The 22,144-nt window shown below is 45.2% G+C and overlaps 1 protein-coding gene across 2 annotated transcripts in view; it reads left to right on the forward strand.

Annotated features, from left to right (window-relative positions):
* Positions 1-22,144, forward strand: part of ANTXR2 (ANTXR cell adhesion molecule 2) — a 78,901-nt gene that overhangs the window by 11,722 nt on the left and 45,035 nt on the right. For both annotated transcript variants that reach the window (XM_050320633.1, XM_050320634.1), the window contains 3 exons: positions 10,214-10,274; positions 11,241-11,336; positions 14,094-14,163. In XM_050320633.1, the coding sequence (XP_050176590.1) occupies positions 10,214-10,274; positions 11,241-11,336; positions 14,094-14,163 (227 nt within the window). The remainder of the gene's footprint in view (positions 1-10,213; positions 10,275-11,240; positions 11,337-14,093; positions 14,164-22,144) is intronic.

Genomic DNA, 22,144 nt, shown 5'->3' on the forward strand with positions numbered 1-22,144 from the left:
CTTTCCCTTTTTCTTTTTTTTAAACAACAAAAGGATACGACTCACAAACAGGATATTACACAGTCACAAATTTATCACTTCCCTTGAGCAGTGGTTTTTGTGCATGTCATAATGCGACAACTTATTTGCCTTCTATTGCTTAAAATAAATGTAATTTCAGAATCTTCCTTGCACATTCTAAAGAGAGATAATCAACCTTTTGATGCATTGACATTTATTCTCCTGAAAAGACAGTGCACCCCTCATGATACTGCTTCAAACCTTTACTGTTAAAAATCCTATTCTATGCCATTTGAAAGACTTAGAGGACTCAGCTATGTTGCTGGTGCAAATGATGCAACCTCAAATCTACTAGTGCTAGGCCTATATATGGGAGCTGAATGTTTAGCCCCAGCTGATTATGTTGTGTTTCCAAGGATACTGCTTTTCAAAATGTGTATGTCAAGGCAGAACGAGATCGAGAAGTAAAGGCACTGGTGTTCAGTGTTTCCCCTCCAATGAGGGTCACTGACCTGCAAATCGGAGCCTTCCTAGTAGTCAGGTGTCTCCGCTCCTCTTGTCCTTCAAGGATGCAGCAGGAGTACAGTCCCTTGAGGAGTCTGGAATTCAAGCACATGAAGATTAGCACAAGCTGTAGGATCCCCATTCTCAGCCAAGGTGTTTCTGGGCAGTATCAGTGCCAGCCTGCATCTTTTATACCTCCCAGGGGCTTTCAAGTACCTTCATTTCTGTGGGCAGCGAGGGAAGCTTTTCTGATAAGATCTGGCAGATGGTGCTTGCACAAGCCTCAATCCAACTTCTTCTGGCACCTGTGAAAAACCCAAGTGTAAAAATCCCAGATGTGTGCGTATCATAGCTGTAGAGCAGGACCAGACACACTGAATGGCAGCACTTTGTTTCAAGGTAACAGCTTAGCACTGACAGGAAAAGTTCTACAGCTTAAATGCAAGGTCTGCTCCTGCAAACTGAACCCATGAGTTGGTCCAGGGTTTATTTATAGCCTACAGCTGCAACGGACATGTCACCACTTGGCTTTTACCACAGAGTGTGGATTGAAGTATCCACAGCTAGGGTTTATTTATTTATTTTTTATTTTATTTTATTTATATATATATAATTTTTTTTTTTAAATGCATGTGTAGTGGTTAAATTACCATGATTTTTTGGTATGCTGTAGTTATAACTCAGTTTTCTTTGCGGGGGTTTTGAATAATTTTGACAATTTGTTCTCATAACATTGTAACTGATAAGCAAATCAAATGGAACATGAAATAGTCACAGTTTTCCTTTTAGTTACTATTATAAATTCATTTCAGTTTGCAAGTTAGCTAGAGAATACAGACTCAAAGAGACTTCTAAAAGGGAGAACTAATTTTAGACCAGATGAAAATGAGATACTCGGATCACAATGTGCAGGAGTATCGCTCGAAGTGCAGAGTTAAAGGTGCATTGTGAAACCCTCCCTGAACATCACTAAACAATCTTTGTTTAGAAAAATCACAGTTTTCAGAAAGTGGCAGTGGTGGAGCAATTAAAACCCCTGAGCAAAACTACAGCCCAGAACTGTTGAGTAGGAATGATGCAGGAATCTCTCTACATTGATCTCTCCAGGTATGAGATTTTTTTGGCTGCTATCTTGTTATATCTTGTACCCCATTCCAGGAGAGCTGAGCAGTTAAAATGCTTTTGTTGGTAAAGTGATGAGCTTTATCATAGAATGCCTGTTAGCACCTGCTCTTGCAATTGCTTGCAATCTAAACATCTATTCCAATTTGTTTTCTCTGGACAGATACACAAAATGTGTTTAATCGTGCCCAGGGATTAGCATTGAAGATAATCGAGATAAGCATTTACAGTAACCCGGGCTAAGATGCTGGAGAGCTCGCACTGAGTTTTTTACCTTAAGTTCAGATAAAACCCCAGAGAAGTGGGGAACGGTTTAAGCACCACCACACCATGTGTTTCTGCTGAATAACATCAACCACACATTCCAAAGCTCTATGCAGACCTCTGAAGAAGGGGCTGCTTTGTGAAGTTTCCCACTCTGCCAGCATTGCTAATACCTAACTTTACAAAGTCATAACTAAACAGCATTTGTCAGGGTGAATAAATCTAAGCAAAACTCTAGAGCTTAAAAGCAAAATGCTGAAGGCAAGTTACTGCACTCCCAGGAACAGTTACTGATGGGGTTTGGCTGGTAATTACGCAGAGTGTGGCCTCGTGAGCGAGCCAGGACAGTGTGAACTGCAAGGCTTGGGGAGGGCACAGTTCCTGTCATCATGCGGCAGTTCAGTCCTAGATAAGAAAATGAAACCCTTATTTAAACACAAGTCCTGCTGATTTATGAGTGAAAGTTGTCTGGTTGTCTCTGCAGGCAGAATTGTACAAGGCTCGTGACTTCAAAAGTTACACTAAAGGAAATCACTTTAATATCTTTATTAGACGGTGTGACAGCTCGGAGTAGACTTAAACACATTTTTACATTAAAGTGACTTGACAGCACTTCTTAATACAGGAAGTTAAAATGTATTTTGTACTTAGGAAAGCCCACAAAAACTTACCAAATAAGACTATGAGAACTAATACACACAAAACTTTAGAGGAAGTAATCAGTTCAAAAAAGGGTCAGCCTAAAGTTCTTTTATCTTTCATTGGTACAATTTCTTAAGGAACCTACCCAGGAAGGCTAATTTTTTTAAGAGCTCTACCTGGGAAGGATAATGAATAGAATTGCTAAGCTCTCTCTGCTTGTTCATTCTGCTGGTGCTCAGGTTTTTTTGTTCATTTTACATGGGAAAACCCACATTAAAGGTAGTGGACCAAAAAAAAAATTGATCAAGTCATGGAAATAGAATGGTTGCACCACCCAGAACATTGTAAGTGGAAGCTAAATTGTATCCAAATTGGCTGAACCCCTTGGGGAAAAAACCCTAACCCTTAGCATAAAGCTGTCAGTTTGTCCAGGAAGAGTTGCAAATTTGGATACTTAAGGATGCACCTCTTGTTGAAGAGGTGACCTGGGGAGAGAAGACCTCCGGGTTTGCTGGATGTAAACTCCCAGGCTGAAGTGGAGTTACTTAGACCCATCAAAGGAGCGCACCTGGGAACAGTGAGGTGGAACAGAGGATTAAATGCACCCATAGTCCTTTATATTCACCGCCTATCCAGGGGCAGACTTTATCTAAAGGGGCATAAGTAGGGAGTGCTATACAAATTCTCCGCTATAAAAGTATAAATTCTCTCCAGTAAAGCATGGTGGGTAAAGTCTGCTTCTCTTGCAAAGAGCAAGCAGCAAAATTCCTGTGGCATTCAGATCCATTTGGACACCAGTGAAGGGGATATACTGGATATCCTGAGGGTTTCCATGTCAGCTGGATGGTTCCTGTGTCACTCACTGTGCAAGGCAATGCAATCCTACCTTGGAGTTACACGGATTGGTGACAGCCAGCTCAGTGGGGCCCGAAGGGAGCCGCTGCACAAACCACCCATGGCAGTGGCACGCTCAGCCAGTACCTGATGGAGTCACTTCTCATCTGGAGCGTGGTGACGCTCACTGTCACTGTGCCCCAGTGCTCAGCACAGAGAGGGGCCCCACAGGGTGCTGACAGGTCTTGCTGACAAGCAGACCTGTCCCTGTTTGCCTTACTAACAAAAAAGTCAGCAGGGAGGGAAGCCCACAGCCTGTGTTGGACAGTGAGGTGGTGCCTGAGACGGGACAAAACCAAAGTCTAGTGAGAGGGAGTCAGTTCTGTTGAGGTAGGCAAAGAGCTGTTTCTTGTGAGGAACAATTTTTGCCTTTAGGTTTGTAAAACTTACTGTGTTGGCTTCCCAAAGACGTGCTCCAGCCTCTCTCCATGAATCCGATGCCTTCTGTTGTAGCTGCGCTGTCAGCAGCACTTCCTCTGGCTGACCTGGCTTTGGCACTGGGGGATGGGGAATTATTGAACTCACACGAGTCCAGCAGCATCTCCCATGGGTACCTGCTGTAAGGTAGCAGAGTTCATGTTTATGGAGAACGGAAAACTTACCCACTGCCACAGGTGGTGCTCCAGGGTCGGACAGTGGAGAACGCTGGTTCCATGTCCCTGATGTGGGAGCTTACCAAGCTCTTCTCTCTGAACCACTCGTGTCTCGGGGGCCGGGTTGCAACTTGGGTACTGAGCAGTAAGCAGGGACTGCATGATTTTCAAGTAGTCCCTACTTCTGCCCAGCCTGCCCAGCTCCCTTGAGCTGAGCTGCCTTGGTCACAGTGTGCTGAGCCTGCTCCCCATTTCCTTAACTTCTGTCCCTCTGCTGTGAATGAGGGGTCAGCCAGATGACTGCACACGGTTAAGATTTTTCAAGGCCAAAATCAGCTTAAACGGTTCATTATCAATTATACATCAACCTAATTAGATCATTTCCTGTAGGAAGAAAATATGCTCAGTTTATGCACTGGGAATCCAGGAAGCAAACTATTAGACGTTTAAGGAGGGAGGGAGGAGAAATGCAGCAAGTTATCATTAAAAGAATTATTTTGATTAAATCAGTCATCTTCTTTAATCCCCTTGGACGGTCTAATCTTCAAGCTGCACTGGGTGCAAGGTTCAGAACTAACACTGTGCTATGTTTTCTGTGTGACTGAGACCGAGGAGATAGTTTTGGGAATTACTGCATGTAGTTGTTAAAAGGAATCAATGGCCTGGAATAGAATACTTTCTGCTCTACCCTTCACTGCTATGCAGCCCTTAATTTGACATTCTCTGACATATTACAAACCATATAATGTTCTCCTGGAGCACAGTGAGCTTGATAAGCCAGCACTGGCACTGACACGGCTCCGGTTAGTGTGAGCGTGCCTGTGCCCTGTGATTGGGATGGGACTTGTCAGCCGTCACTGCACGCCTGGCAGCTCTGTTACGTAAGGGATGCTGCACAACTTGCTCCAAAGGAAGGAATCACAGGTCCAAATGAAATCCAGTGTTTCTGTAGTGATAAGTTTCTTGGAGCCAGATTTTTCTAACTAATGGGAAGAAAATAAATAGCCCGAACAACTTTTTTCCTGTTATGGAAAGTAACAGCTTTTCTTGATTCTTAGTTACATTACTTGGTAAGTAATGGGTTTAGGGTTGTTTTTAGTAATTTGGGGGTAAAGGTTCCAGTGCTGTTAAAATCTTCATCTCATGACCCACAGTTTTGTCATCTCCATTTGCTTTCCTCAGCGACTGCCAATGAGGTACTAGTCAGCCTTGGTGTAATTAGAATATTCTCACTAACCTAACACTACGCCAGGCTTCTCTCGGGTGGTGATTTTATGCAAGACCATATGTCTCTGGGATTTTTTTCTCTTAGATGAGGGACAGGGTAGCAGCCTTGCCCTTCCCCTTGCTCTTTGTCCACGGCGCTGCTGAGTCAGGGAGCAGGCCAGGCTTGGCAGCGAGGTGCAGTTACGAGCACAGATGTTTGGCAACAGAGGGAGGTAGGGCCCATTAGATATTAACTGCTGCAGTTCCTGCTCTTTGTTGGAGAGAAGCACCAAAATGGTGTTTCCAGGAAAAGCATGTGTTTCTTTCCCTGTTACCCTGAATCGATTGTCTTCGGTCTAGTGTGAGGTGGTCCTGCTGCCTTGTGGCTTTCTGCAGAGATCAACGCTGCAGTAGTAAGTAATAGGGTTTGCAGGAACACAGCAGAGACACATGGCGTGGAACCAACAGTAGAAAGAATGGAAGGCTTCGCTTTGGAAATAAGCAATTCATTTCAGGGAATTCAAACATTAGTTGCTGTATGGAAGAGCTGGCCTGTCCAGAGCCTGAGGTGGGCTGTGACTCAGAGATCCTATTCATGATTAAGGTTACTTGAGTGTAATCACTGACATCAAGGGCTCTACTTGTATTCATTTCCTCTAGTATCCTACTCCAGGTCTTCATCTTTAAAGCCTAACTCTGCCACAGTATTAGGGGGCACAAGTCCTAATCAGGTAAAAAAAACCCAACAGCTCATGAATGAAAGAAACCTGTAACGATGCCAGCCTATGTACACCTCAAATTCTTGGTCATCCTGATTTCACACACGCTCATTTTACACACCATGAGGGTTGCTGAATTCAGCATGAAAAAGCCTGCTCTATGGACAGTTAGCATTTCATTTTCTGCAACAAAACCAGCAAGCGAGTCCATCACACCAATTAAACACCTCCTGCTTTTCTTTAGTTTCTCTTTACTGCCTCAGCAATAGTGGAAAAAAAATGTTTCAAGTTAGAGGGGAAGAAGAGGAAGCAAGCTGCCAGTAGTACTTCCCAGTGAGTCATAGAAAAACAAACCCACATGGAAACATGGGGTGAGCCCAGTCCTGATTCAGCCAATCAGAAGGAATGAAGCACAATAGCTTTAGGAACTAAACTGAGCACCTGGGTGAGCTTGGCTGGACACAACTAACGCATCACCAGCACAACACTGCCTTCATCATCCGTTCCTCTGAGGAGCTAGCTCCACATGGAGCTGGCGTGAACCTCAAAAAGGCATTAACTCACCAGGGACAGGCCTCACTGGGCAGCAGTGTTCCACAGGCTGGGACAGCTTCCTGCAGCACTGACCAGGACTCCTAGACCCCACCTGCACACACTGCTCCGCCTGCGCACGCAGGAGCCCTGTTCCTGCCTACCACTTAACCGGCTACCCCCATGCGCAGTGGCATGCCTGACCAGCCAAAGGTGCAGGCAATCCCTCACCAGAAAAGGGCCCACAGGACTGGAGTGCCACAGCTGGCAGTCATGGAGGCTTTGCCTACGTGCACAGATCTAGCTGAGACACAGAATACTCAAGGTGGATTTAAACACCGCTATGTTATCAGGGCCCTTCGCTTCCTGCCCTCCACTTGCAGTACATTTATTGCACTGCATATCCATGTTTAGAAGTGACAAGTTCTTGGTCACGTTTAGCATTCTTAGCTATTCAGAATCATTCACTTGCTAAGTCTGACCAAAATGTGTCAGAAGCTGTCCCCCTCCAGCAGTTTCTGGTTATCCTGACCTCTGTCCCAGGAAGTAAACACCTTACAGAGCCATAGAACATTTTCTAGACTTAAAATCATTATGGTGATTCAGTAAAGAATGCAGCTGTACTGCATTCCTGGGGTGGCTGCTCTTAAGAACTAGTCCTAGAAAGCACCAGAACATGTTTCAAGTCGAGATGTTTTGTGGCAGCAATGTAACAAGTCCTGTAAAACAGAGGAGCTAGGCAATAATTTCCTCAGGAGCATGTTAGAGTGGTGTTAAATAAGAGGATGTTTGGGGCCTGAATTTCATGTCTGAAGTCCAAGAGACTGACTGCCTTCAAGAGCAGAACTCCACTGCCTTCTCTTGTTCCAGCAGCCACACAGTTCCTAAGGCACTCAGAGCTGTGGTCTCTTTACTTTGACTAGGCTCTGGTTCCAGCTGAACCAGTCCTGCACAGCGCAGTTCTGCTTCAGAAGGGGAAGAACACCCTGTAGTTTCTCCACAGGTCTCCATTTCTGAAGCTGCAGGACAAAAAGATTGACAGGTTTCTACTCTGTTTTGTACTAGTTCTCTCTGTGCCAGCCAGCACTGTGTGGGAAGCGGGGGGAATGGTAGAAAAGCCTTTGTGAGCCTGGGAGTAGAGTCCTATATTTGCTGTGGAGCTCCGGGAATCAAGTGGATGACATAAATTCTCTGAATTTCTCGTTGCCTACTGTTAAACTAAGAAAATTCATAGTCTTATTTGAATTTATTTTATGTCAGCAGAGTGCTCAACTATGCTACCCAAGGATGGCCTTATATAGTGATTATTTCAACTTTTCTTGTGGGCAGTAGGTTTCTAAATAACAAATTTGCGGTGTCATGGATTATAACCAACTGGGAAAGGGTAAGCGTCATGCAGATTTCTGCGGAGTTCATTTTGACCTTGCTGACTTGGTAGCGCAGGTTTCCACAGCAGGATAGTTTTAAAGTTAGTTTTAAATTATAAGGGGCAGGGGGATGAAGGCATATTAAATAACGCACATAGATCACAGGGGAAAAAGAGGTAAAATACCTTCACATCGGTTCTCCTCAAGAGAAATGAGCTTTGCATTGGAGTGCTGGAATGCCCTGTGCTGGCTGGGAAGGAATAGCTTGCATGGAAAGGGAAAAAAGATGAAAACAGATAGAAAAGAGTGAGCAGGAATAAAGCAAGGCCTCGAGTTTCTGTACCTTCTTTTAAGATGTGCAAATATTTGCTTTTTCTCCACATGTGAAAGCATAAGCAGTGATTACTGCCTTGGAAAATATTTTTAGTTTTCCATTGTGGCAGCAGAATCCTTGTGAGACAAACCATGCACATGGCTGGTGCTTAGTACAGCTTGTACACCCTGCAAAGAGTGTTCTGATTTTTATGCAACTGTTGGAAAACATAGTTCTGAACAGTGTTTCAGTGTTGTTTAGAGGGGATATTGAAGAGAATCCAGAGCATAAAGGGTTAAACAGAGAGCACTCTATGTGCTTCTGATTGGTTCCACCTAATTCCAATTCCATTAATTCCATGCAGGAAATCAGTGTATCCTGAACCCTATAGTGAAAATTGCTTTTGTTCATCATTTTTGATCATTTCATCTAGGCCATATTTCATCTCAGTTGTGGTTGTTCTGTCTGCCCCTCCCAGTTTCTCCTTAAATGCAAAGGGACTTAAGCTTGTCCAAGTAGGTTCTTTCCTAATTTGCATTGCATTTGGAAGCAAAGTATTAGAAAATTCACCCTGGGATGCAGCACAATTAGAGAACTACTGCTTTGCAAGGGAAGTCTTCCCCTCTCCCCGACCCCCAGTTCATAACATGGACCCTTCATCAGACACTGGGTCTGACAAATAGGGCCAGTACAGGAGTTCAGAAGGTTCTCCCTGTCTATATAATGCCGTTCTAAGAAACAAAAATTACTGTATTCAGTTTCAGCTCCTGGATCTGTGCTTCACATAAAGTTTGTCCCTAGTCTCAGCTTCACTTGGACTGTTCATCTGACTCTTCAGGGAAAAAAATAAAACATGCTGTTACAGTAAAGGAATAAAATGCTGTATTCTTGCTGTATTTTATTTTGCACAAAATATTGCCCAACCCCCAAACAAACCACGGGAAACTTCTCTCCACACTGCAATAGGAATCAAAAAGCCAAAGCCCTTTTTTGGAAGCAAGACGAGATCCTCAGCTCATACAAACTGCTTGGCTTGCACTGAACTCCAGTTCAGCATTCTTTCCTAAGATTTCTGTCGCCATGCCTCATTCAAATGTGTGTGCCTGCAAGGTCCCTATTTTCCTTAAATACTACTTAATATGAATGGGGTTTAAATCACTAAAAATATAATTTGTGCACAACAGTCTGTGAGGAGAGAGGAACTGTGAGAAGCTTTCAGTGAGGGGGGGCTATTCTCTATTTCTTGGAGCTTGGCATGCTTTTTTGTTAGAGCAGTGACTACATTGTTTCTGCTGGGCCTGGATATGTAGCAATAGAAATCACTAGCAAAAATTGTAGACAGAGTAAAAAGAGTTGTACCTAATAGAAGGCAGAAAGAGTTAAGAGTAAGCCAAGAGAGACATTGCCAGGCAGTCAGGTCAGCTCAGCAGCAGGCACAGCTCTGGCAAATAGAGGTAGAGAGGGGACAGTAAAGGGACTTTCTGCTGTGCACATGGTTACAGGGACCTGAATTGATTCCATGCAGTATTTATGAACACCCTCTGGAAATACCACTTATGACAGGGCAAGCTGAAGTAAGCCATCCCTGCCTGACGGCAGGCAGCACAATCGGGAACAATGCGCCTTTCTGTGCTGCTTTATGGAGGGCAGGATGCCAGCGCTCAGGATAACGTGCACTTGGCTTCACCCACAGATGGTTGGAACACTGCTTTTGACTGGATTAGGTTTTGGATCAGGCTTCTTGTGACTAATTTTTGGCTTAAACATTAGGATTGGGGTTCATGGAAAATAACGTTAGGGATCTGGACATCATTATGTTTTGAAGGCTATCCCAGGCTTAACAAACTAATCCAAGCCTTACAACCCTTGCACTTGATTCTGCAGGCATGCAGGAGCTGTACATGCTCCAGGCACTGTCTTACAAAGTCAGACTTAGCAAATCAAACCTGTAGCTGTGTATGTGTGTCTTCTAAGGAAAAGCAATTGTTTTAAAGTAATATTGCTCACTGAAATAGCACTCCGAAACCTATTTATGACTAGTTTCCTTCTTTACAATAGGTTTTGAAGCAATCATGCACTGAGATTTTATACTTGGAGCCATCCAGTGTCTGTGTGGGAGGTAAGTCTTTATAATTTTAAAATAATATTCAATTATTTTAGTACCGCGATTTCCCTGTTTTACCCAAAGGAAAACTGCACATGTCTCTAGAATAAAACATCTCTAACTCAAATCCTTAAGGAGTTCAAGAAAGATATATTGTTCTCTATTGACTCCTTCTCAGAGGGAAGGAGGACTGCCAGGGCCTGCTTCCACAGCTTGGGTAAATCACATGGAAGTTGGAAAGCATTACCTGCCCCTCTCCTATGATTCCTGCTCTGCACTTGCCCCATATCTGCCCCAAAATCTGTGGAGTGTAAGCACTAAAGCATGTGACTGCATTTTTTGGGCAGCAAAATAGGTTTGTGAAGTAAAAGAGTTGCAGAAAATTTTAAAGGTTGTCTTCTTTCTGGGCTTCACAATCCACTCATAGTTGGAGACCAGTCAAAATAAGGTAGTTGCAAAACCTTACTTGGATATTTCTGTGAAAACATGGATCATCTGGGTGAAGTCATTTGCCCTGGTAAACTAACTGTTTTTAGTCCTCCTCTGCACAGCTCACAGATAGTGCGGCCCTTAGGGAGTTCCCAGAGGAATAGTGCACTAAGGAGAAACATTTTCTTCATCAGGCACTTCAAGTGAGCCTCATCCAGGTTTGGGGAGTGTTCTTGTTGTGAGTCCAAGATTTCTCATTCACTGAGAAACTGTTACTGTGCAACTGAGCCCCAGATTCTGTTGGTAGGTAGAATTCACTTCCAGTTTCATAGGGCTGCCTCAGTGATAAAGATTTGGGAACAAGTCTTGATTTTCCCTAGTTTGACCTAAGGAAAATTCAGTGCAAGGCTTCCACTACAAAGGAGATCTCAGTAAGCTGGAAGCGTTGCTATATTGCGCTTCCTTTATTGTTGACTAAACTGAAATTGTCCTGGTGTAACTTCTGCAGTGCACTAAAGTTGGGTGATTTTGGGTGTTTGCTTTTTTCTCCAGAGGAGTTTCAAGTTGTTCTTAGGGGAAGTGGCTTAACCCTCGGTGGGAGAACTGACAGTGTGACTTGTACCTATCAACTGAATGGAACTACAATCCGTAAGTATTGATGTTAGAGATCACCTGGCTTTGTAGTTCTTATGCAGGGATTGATTTTGCTTCTCGTGACCTCAGTCGATTAAAATTCCAAGAGAAATATATTGAAGAAGAGGAGAATGGGAAAGCTCTGAGGATTAGTAACAGGAGGGACGTTATTTCACACTTAGCTCAGTGGTTTGATTTTGGTACCAGGTGCCATTAGCTCTGCGCTGTGAGTGGTGTTGGCAGCCCAGCTGGCTGTGGGCATTACTGTTGGCTCCTGATGATCAGGGAGACAGATGTTTGCTGATGAACAAAGCCATGGCTGCAGCTTACTGACCCAGGGCCCTTCCTGCAAGACCACCCAGACCACAACATCTCACTGTGATTCCCAAAGGCACTTACCTTGTTGTCTTGGGAGGTCTGTTCTGGTTGGTGTGCCAGGTGCGGGGAGCCACTGTGCTGTGGATCTCAGAGGTGCGTGACACAGAGTCAGCCCTCTTCCTGCAACAGCACAGAACAAGGCCAGGTCAGAACAGTGGATGTATTTTGCCCCTGTGCATCACCGTGGTTTATCAGCTCAGTGTCCCCAGCAGCACTATCCTCCAGTAGTGGCACTCACTGCAGCCAAATCCCAAAGCAATTCTGTTTCAGATAGTGACCATGGTACCTTTTACAGGAACTTTCCTGTAAGTTTTTATCTGAGTTTGGATTTTATATCCAGAAACTCAAGTGGATGGCTAGGATAAGTACATCCAACTTCTAGCTCTAAGCAGCATCCCTGAGAAGCCAGCCAGACTAGAAAGCAACCAAAACTGAACTTGTAGAAAAAAATCCAACTCATTTTTTCCTTGCCTACTGTCTGATTTCTCTATTAGCCTGTCTTGAATTCCTATCCAACTGAACTTGTGTTTCCAGTGCATTTTTGTCCTTAACCTGGATACCATATATACTGGAAGGGGCTGCCAATCTCTCCTACCTGTTAAATATCTACAATAATTTGGCAGAATAACAGGATAGCCCAGTAGTTCTGGATACAGGCAGCCTGTGCAAGTCAGTTCTGCTTGTATAAATTTCCCTTCAGTTTCCATTACAATTGTCACCTCTGTTTCCCATTGCCCACAAACACTTACTAGCATCTGATGTGTGAATTGCCAACTACAGCTCTGGGCTGCTTGTTTTTTCTTGGCTTCAGGAAGGGGTGTGCTGAAGCACATGAGGGGAGGAGAATGGCACAGTGATGTATTGATGATAAAAACACAATCTGCTCTATGGGGTCTTGCCAGGGCCTTCTCCATCTCCCCCCAGTTCACTTCTTCAGCAATGGACAACAGCTAATGTTTGCACAGGAAGGAAACAAAGGAATATCATGGTCTCTCTACTTTTTAACTTCTGCTCCCCCCCCCCGCAACAGACCAAGCTCATTCTCTACAGCTCTTTGCTGGCTCCAAGTGCTTCTGTCTCAGAGAAAGCCAAAGAGGGGCCAGTGGAGCCAGGGTGGACAGGAAGACAGGCAGGGCATTTGGAGCAGTAGGAGGAGGAAGGAGATTGTTCCCAAGAGAAGGACATCATTCTCGTGTCACTGCATTCTGCTCTCCAGAAGACTGGCAGTCCCTCAGCAGAGCCCTCAGTATCTGAGGGCACAGCAGAGGTTATCAGGTGAGGATGTGCTCATGGTGGAGTTCCCCTGCCTGAGCACCTGGGCTCGCTTCAGGACCAACCTCTGAGCACACCCCCACTGTGTCAGTGCGTCTGCTTTTAGAAGATGCATTTGGCATGTTTCTTGTTCTGCATTTATAAAGAACCATTACCAAATGCTAGAAAGGAAACCTGCCAAATGGAGCTGTGGGATAGAAAAATAATCTATGAAACATACCATTAAGACAAAAACATATGGCAATGTGCTAATCCCTCTTCCCCGCCTCACAACTAGCCCCAGACTAGGCCAACCAGTCATTGCAGATTATAGCACACAAGAAAAACTCATTTATGCCAACAGCTCCTCCTTCAGCTGCCCCTGAACTACTTGACTGTCTGCCTGTTCCCAAAATGCAGGACAGTCATCTCCGCGTAGATCTGGCAGATCATTTATCTACTCTCACCCTGCAGTCAGGACATAATCCCTGTACAGAAATTAGCAGTCCTGCTGTGGGGATCTTTGGGAGGATGGCTCTACACAGAGGAGGAGAATTTTCCTCAGTTTACCAAACACATGAGGTAAAAGAGCTCCCTCCTCCTCTCCTCACATGTGCAGAATAAAAGTACCGTGCTGGACACAGGGGCTCTACAAACAAGTGCTTCATGTGCTCTACAAGTAGGTGCCTTATAAGTGTAAGAGATTTGCACACGAGAGACTCAAAAGCGTAAAAAACACAAAAAGCACAGACACTCCAATCACAGTTAATAGAACAGTCCTGGAATGCAGTACACATGGATGGAGCCAATTAGAAACAAGCCTTCATCTTCCAACTACCAGGAAACCCCTAATAATGTTCTCATTCTCCATAAAAGTGGTGTTAGTTCTAGGAAATGATCTCTCTGGAAGAGCATGAGCTGACCTGAGGTAAATAAAATGCACTCTGTAACGTGGGCTTACCTGGCATTTAAAGCCAGTCTGGGGCTGTATGCTTCTTGTCTTGGGCCTGCCTTGCTGTCAGTTCCAGACATGACCTGACCAGTAAGGAGGTTAGGAAGGGAGAGACCTCACAGCACATTCACACAGCAGCTCCTCATCTAAGCAGCACAGCATAGTAAGCTCATGTGATTTGTTTTTTTCAGATGAAAAACCTAAAACAGTGGAATCTGATTTTTTGCTCTGCCCTGCACCGATCCTGTACAAAAGTGGCCAGTAAGTACTGACCAAATGTCATCCCATGTTCTGCCGGAGTTAGTGCTGTTATCACTGATGCCCATCGTCAGGGGTTTGGCTAGAGGCAATCTTTGTTGCTTTCACAGAGGGTTGTTATTGTTGCATTTTTCCCCATTCTTATGTTATTTCCCTGGTGTATATGCCAGCTCTGAAATGGGCTTTAAATAGTCACCTGTGACCAAACCCATTTGGACAGTGCCTTAAAAACGAATATTCAGCCAGTTCATGAAACACTGAAAAGGTCTGGCTTGTCATACGTTTTATGCAGATTAGCTGTTTTAACAGCATATTATGCTCTCTTCTGGATCCTCTTCTGGCTCACTGTTAAAGATGACATTACCACTGACACAAGCTATTATTAAAATTACGTGTCAGGATGGGTACCCTTGCTTCACACGTACAGATCCAATGAGGCTCTGAGTTAACAGCCTCAGCACTGGGGGTAAATTGGCCTTATTCTCAGTGTCACTGGCCAGGGTTGCACATTACTTCTGGCCCCTGGAGAACTAATCCTTTCCTCCTCCTCCTCCTCTCCAACTCAGACGTGCCCCAGGCCCTTCTGATCACTTTGACTGCATTGTGCAGATTCCTGAGACTCTGAGCTAACCCGAAGTAGGAAAACTGCATGTCGGATCTGGGCCCTGTGGGAGGGCCAAGGCTTTCTCCCTGTTTGGCAAGAAGTTGCCCTCAGAGTTATTTGGGATGAGGTTAATCCTAATCCAGTAGGAAGCACAGCAGTTCTGCGTTGGCATTTTTGTGTGGCAATTCTAGCAGTTGAAGAACAAAGCAGATTGTACAGATGACTTTTCTGTAGGTACATGTCTGACTTCAGCAACAATCCACTGCCTCAGTTGTGCTGTAAGACGGATAGCAGAGCTCCAAACACACATCTGGTTTGTGCATTAAATGGCAGGCTGGGGGAGGGAAGCGGAAAGCTGTAGAGGAATACAGTTCAGTGCTTGACCCCAGTGGAGTGGCTCGGTGCAGTGCCTCCAAAGCTGTGTCATGGCCGGTGGGAGAACCAGCACAGAGCAGAGCTACACAGAGAGCAGACGGAGGGGGCGACAAGGCATTTAATGCTGGTGTGTTTCCTGATGTGCACATGGCCTTTCCCATAGCTGTGGGACATGCTCATCCTGTCTCGTAAGCCACAGGGTGTCAGAGCCCAGCCTGTACCTCCCACAGTGCAGCAGCAGTGCCCAGCTGAGCTGGGCTGCGGGGGTGTGCCAGCACAACAGCTGTACCAGCTGCTGGCTTGGCTAAAACTAGTCAGCACTATTGCAGTTGTAAGAGAACTAATTTTGTCATCGGAACAGTATAAATCAGTTGGGTTAGAATTCCTCCTCCCCATGCCAGGTATTTCAGTGAAACATGGAACAACAGACAAACAGCAGCAAATCGGGTCCCCGTATTAAGCTCCCCCAAATCTGATACTGTAAGTGCTTTTCCACACACTGTTAGTCCCAGAGTATGCAAACAGCCAGTCCTGCCAATTGCATGTGAAATGCATAGAACGTTTACATAAATTGAAGCATTGGAAGTTAGTTGCACGCACTGCATTTTCCCTTATGCTGTGAAGTGTTACTGAACCAGACAGCTGCCACCCTGGAACTGCAACATGGATAGAGCACCTCAGCACAATGCACTTGGACTTGCACAGGTTCACAAAAAAATCTATTTTCTCAAGGTAACATGTGAAATACTGTTTCCTAACCTGCTATTGAAGGAGTTGGAGCTTTGGCCCAGAGCTGAGCAGTTTGCTGTGCAGAAGACTGACAGCTATGAAAGATATGTACATACTTGAACTCTTGACTTCCCATTGGCACAGCTCAGACTAGTGCTGGATATCTCCCAGTAATTCCTCATGTAGTGGAGCTAGAATTAGTCACTAGTATAGCAACAACAGCTCTGCTCTTTTCTAGTGTTCTCAGTGGAATTAAGAGAACCCAAGCAGCCCAAGGTAGCTTTGAGGCTTTTAAACCTGCAGCTTGGTTTCTGAGGAAACCGTCAGGACTTTAACAGAGGTCATTGTATTTTTTTTCTAATGGGAGACACTTCTTGTTGCCTGATGAATTAGCAGTTTTCACATGCCGAGCAGTACAAAGCCATGTGGATTAGGTAAAATGCTTAAGTACCCAGAATACTGGGTCCATGTGCCCCTGCTCTCCTGGACTTTGGCCATGGTGTACCTCTGCTTCATTCCCAGCTGCTGGCTGGATTGACTCAGGAGCCTCCCAAGGGCCAGCTGTAGATTTAACCAAGCATTCTTTTCAAAGCCTGCTTTTCCACACTACTCTGTGGCAGATGAATGCGGTATCCCTAGATGGGATGACAACATGGGTGTGCTGCTTGTGCCATTTAAAATTCCTTCCTGTCCTGCCACTTCTAAGTACAAAATGCCATAGGGGCTTACAAACCCAGCTCATTTACAAGCCTCCCAATTAGCTATTCTTCATGATTTCCACACGAGCAACCCATGCATTATAAAACATGTCACAAAGTACGGAAATAAAGCAGAAAGGGAAAGTACACGTACACCTTTGGAAAGGTGAGGAGGCTACCCCAGGTTGAGTTCGCTTTGAGCGATCTCTTACACACTGTGATGGCAGGTGCAACAACACAATCAAACTGGTTAGTAAAAAGGACTCAGATTTTACTGTGTTGCCCATTTACAAGTCCCATATTTTTCAGGTCTTGCAGAATATTTGAGAAAATCGGCTCCCCTTTGTAGCTCAGACTTGGATTTGCTGTCCTGCCACAGCTTGAGGGAATAAAAGCAAACCACAGATGGTTTTGACCTCTGTGTTTGTTACTGTATGCGTTTCTGTAGTCATTGTGCCTTGGTAGGCAAACAGGGCCCTTGTTTCTTTGAACACCAGTACAGGAGCAAATGGGATATTTTAAAAGTCTACGTTCCTTGCTGTCTTCACTTTTGTTCTCTCCATTTTGTTGTAAGCACTGTGAGTTTGCATTCAGAACGACCTGTCTGCAGGCTTGGCTTCACCAACACAGCTGGCTTCTGCTCTACTAAGCCAGTGGTGAAACCCCCACTGCCTTCCATGGACAGGCCAAGCAGCAAGACTTGCATTTCTCTTACTGCCTGAATGCTTCAAAATTCGCTTTGATTAGATGAGTGGATGACAGTAATTACTGGTTAAAGTAGCACAACACTACACTATTTTACTGAAATGCTTCTAGTAAATAGTTATGCAACTACTACTCAACTGCCTCAGTCTGTTTGAACTTTCATTTCTCACCAGAATATTACGGTAACATTTTGGATTTGCTGATGCCCACTGCAAACATCCAATCTAATCTTGTGCAGGCTGTCCTCTAAGCCAGGCAAGAAAGGATGGATGTAGGCTAGGCAGTGGATTATTCAAACAAAAGCGACAGGCTGAGGAATTGTCATTGTTCTTGGAACAGTTCAGAGAACTGCAGTAGTCTATTTTTTCATCCAGCTGCAGTGCTGCTGGCCAGCTTCCATCTTTGTGTATCCTGCATTTAAACTCAGGGTTTGCTAGGACAGAAGTGGGCAGTGTCTTTCCCTGTGGGCTTGAAAGCTGAAGGAAAAACAAAGCCGAAAAGGACAAATCCCAGCATAAACCCGAGAGTGAAGCCTCTCTCACAGGTGCCTTGACTTTACGATCAGCTTGCCTGCTAAGGTGGTACAGTGAACTCTGCTGCTCATGACCTTATTTGCCCTCTATTCAAATCCTCTTGGCTTCTGCTTCCATCTGTCCCTTCCTACATCCTGTCCAACACAAACAGCACTTAAAAAGCAAAGATTCAACAGGAATTATTTTCTGGGTGGTAGGAAGGAAAATGACTACTCTTGTGTTGCCAAATTCTTGGTTGCCTGCAGTTTCCAAGGAGCCGATGAAGTTTGGGGCAGCTGACTTGACACAAAGGACACAGCACTGCAGGAGATAGTCTGTTACCAGTCACCACACTGACTTTTTTTCCCCATGTATTGTCACCAGTAAGAGCTCTCAGCAACAGCACAAGTTCACAAGGTTAGTGGTACCTTTCAATGTGCTTCCTTGCCAGACATTCTAAGAAGGAATTACTGAGGGAAAGTCTAACCTTACTGAGCGAGGCTTACGGGAGTCCGCAGGTAATTGGAGAATCAATAGCTCACACTCTCACAGCTGTAAGAACCAGCAAGAGCTTTTGGTGTGGAAAGAAAACAGAGTGGGAAATGATCTCTAGGACTAAGCATGCAGCTTTATGTTCCTGAGCTGCAAATGCTACCTTGAGACATGCTGTTATATGGCCATTAACCGGAGTCCTCACAGGAGGAGCCTGTGTCACTCAAGTCTTTGGTCCTCCCATTGCCAACAGCTGCTCTGTTGCCTGTGCACTTCTTTGTGAATGGGATGGCAGCTCGGGGGAACTCCAGCGACCACAGCACTGGGTGGTGTCTGCACTGACACGGTTTGGGGCTTTACATTTTAATTTAGAAAGCAGAACCCATCTCCATGATCTTAACACCTTCAACCTTTAAAGAACCTATGTCAGGAACCAGTGTAGCCACCTGTTGCAGCCTGGTGGTTTCCTTTGTACAAGTTCCTTAACTTATCTATATATGAAAATATTTTGTGCAGGTTCCGTTTGAGCATTAGAAAAGCAGTTGTTTTCTCCCCAGCAGAACATCAGCCCTGTAATGGTCACTAACATTCTCTGGCTGTTTATGTTTGTTTGCATTACATGCCCTCTATCTGTTTTTGTTTGAGTTAGCGCAAAACTAACTAACTTAGGCCCATTTCTTTTCCTTTTTATACCATTTTCATGGCCTCTGATAGCCTGACTGCAGGCAAGAGTTCCCTCATTGTCTGGCCCAAGTTTTGGTATTATGCTCTTAACCTCTGAAGCACAAGTTTAGCTGCACTGCTGTTTTGCTGGCCGGGCAGAGGCAATAGGAGTCAGTCACAAGCTCTGAGTTACACCCAGCTCTGAGGGCATCTCAGGAGGGGCTAGAGGGAAGTCAAGGTCCTGGCTGCTGGGCTCTGTGCAACTGGAGGAGACTTGTGAAGCCAGTGCTTTGCTCCCTATGGGTTCCTGACAAACTCACGTAAAATCTCTGTTTAAATGGTAGTAGGGGAATCTGTTTAAAAGGTGTTCATGGTGGCCCACAGGGCACACCAGGAAGTTCCTGCTCACTGTTTTAGAGGCCTTGGACATTCTTCACAGCAGCTATGCAGGCAGAAACCAAAGCTAGCTGAAAACCCAGGAATCCATGTCAGTGGCATTGCTGCCCTCAGTTCCCACCTCCCTGGGAAAAATCCTTCAGTACAAAGAGCAGACACATGCCTCACAGTCAGCTCCAGGTGCTCTAGAATTTCTAGGTGAACGATGTTTCCGTAACAGTGGAAACAGGGCTGCTTTGAATCTTGCTTTCCAGTTTCCAAATGTGATTTTTATTAATACCAGCACCAGATTTAAGAGGTTGATCGTGGACACATGAGAACAAAGAGACGCAGTGAAGATGAATGGATTGGGACTCCATCCTGCACGGTACCTCACTGGATTTCTAGACAGCTGGTGGTCCCTTTGGAGAGCAGCTGAAAGGTGTTCTACAGAATGGTTGTCATGGCAGGCTCTTAACCACTGATCCTGTCTGTCCCTCCTGCCCAAAGGCAGATCCTGTTCTGCCTTTACTGCATCCGCTGCTGCTTGTGACATAGACCTGGGAGCCAGGAACTAAAAAGCTGCTTTTGAATCTCATCTCTTGGGGAACCAGAGCCTGTTCCCTTGAACAGCAGCAGTCCCAAATTCATTGTGTTGGCAGGATGCCAGGCAAGCGCTTGCATCGTCAGGAATATGCCCAGTACATGCAGGAGCCAGGAAGCCAGCATTTACAAGTTTCACTTAACTATACCAAGAAATGAATTTTTCTACTGCTATTTCCCTTTACTTCCCATCGCCTACAGGCCCATAAACAAGCCCCTGCTTTCTCCCCTGTGCCAGTATCCCAGCAGCATGGAAAGGCACCAGCTAGGGCATTAGCTGGGCACTGTAGTGTTCATTAGGACACCAGGAACACATCCCATACGTTTATTTCTTACTGCAGCACATTTTTGGGATCTTTACTATTCTCTGTGGTTGATAAAGGCCCTCAAAAAGGAGAAGCCATGCTTTGTAGGGTGACTGATGCTGAATATGTTTGCCTAATGAACTTCAGGCTAATAATTCTAAGCCATTAAGTAGCTAGTTAGTACATGTTTCGAATAAACACATCTGGTCCTGCCCTGAGTGGAGGTTGTGCCTGCGTGTGGGTGACAGATGTGATGTTTCCCCAGCGCTCTCTCTTAAATAATTCACAGCACGGTGGTGACGCAGCCAGAGCCAGCAGCCTCATGGCAGCTGCACGCTCCCCGAGCAGGGCTGAGGACATGTGCCTGCCCTCCTCATCTGCCTCAAACCGACGGGCAGTCTGAGAGACACCCCTGTAAAGAACTCCAGACTCTTGCCTTCTGCTCTGCAAGGCACCAGGGGAAGGAGTAATCTCAGGCCACCCAGGGGCAGAGTGTGGAATTCCCAAGCCCTGCAGATTAATCTCTTGCTGCACAAAGGACATTAGAAACAATCCCTCCCTGCTGTGTCACTGCCTGGAGCTGCTGGGCTTGGAACAACCTTCTTGTGAGGGAAATATCCTCCTGTGGTAGCATACTCCTTTCTGTGGGCAGTAACTTCCTAGGCTGGCACAGCTGGTGGCTCTCATCAATCTCAGACGTGAGAACAGCTAGGGTCACTTCCATACAGGAAAAACCCTTCCTTCCAACTAGGCTGCCATTTGGTGTTTCAGGTTTTGGCTTTTTGTGGTGGGGTTGTTTAAAGCTGGAGAAAGGAATTATGCCAATAAATTAAATAAGGACAGCAGGATATTTTGCAAGAGGCTAATTTGCAGAAAAAAAGTTACTTCTTAGAAGTGAGACTTGAGTTCTTTGTTACCAAAGGACAAGTTAAGATTTATTCTTACTTCTGAGGTCCCATGAACCCCAATTACTCTGTGCCTGTACCATCGTGTCCAACGTGAGCTGCTATTAGAACTAGAGCTTTGGGCCCAGCCCATGACCTTTTTTGTCAGGCACCAACAATAGCACAGCTGCCCCTGCATAGCTGGGATCTCAGACCTACCATTTGGCATAAGCAACAGAGCAAATTGGATAAATATACATAAACACATTGGGAAGGGAGAGAAAACAGAACAGAATGAACCAGAGCAGCAACCCACAACTTTTGTTTGATAGGGATGATTTAAGCAGGCATATGGTATAGTTAAATGTGCTTTCAAAAACATTGGCCTGATTCTTCAAGCAAATACAAAATAAATATCTGAATAGCATGAGAGCCGATCCAGCACCATTATTGCTCTCAGAGGAGGCACTCGAGTGCTCAGGCTGGCACACTGACGTTCCCACACAGAGCATCAGTACCTCATGTCATTGTTGCACGCTTGTACTTCCCTCTAACTCTGCAAGCTTTGAAACCAAACAAGCAACGAGCTCTTAGTGACACCTGACCCAGCACCCATTTTCATGTCTTACTGGCTCAGTGTTGGCAGAACAGCCCAGCACAGCCCAGTCACATCTCACACCTGGATTTATCCAGCAGTCCCACTGCCTACACAAGTCTGACACTGGATCTCGCTGCAGCGCTCACTCAAGACCAGGTTACCCAGTACCTTAGCAACACGTGTAATTACAGCTCACCTTTGTCCCACCACCTTCTACCAGATGGACAAACAAACACAGCGGGTGTCTAACTAAACTTAAGACATTCTGACTGTGCTATTACAAATTACTTCCAGGCCACCAGCAACAGGACAAGAGGGCATGGTCTTAAGCTGTGCCAGGGAAGGTTTAGGTTGAAAAAATTATTTTTAGAGAGAATAATCAGACGTTGGAATGGGCTGCCCAGGGAGGTGGTAGATTCACCGACCCTGGAGGTTTTTAAG

This window comes from Myiozetetes cayanensis, unplaced genomic scaffold, assembly GCF_022539395.1.
Source record: "Myiozetetes cayanensis isolate MyiCay16 unplaced genomic scaffold, myiCay2020 scf24, whole genome shotgun sequence".
Taxonomy (NCBI): Eukaryota; Metazoa; Chordata; class Aves; order Passeriformes; family Tyrannidae; genus Myiozetetes; species Myiozetetes cayanensis.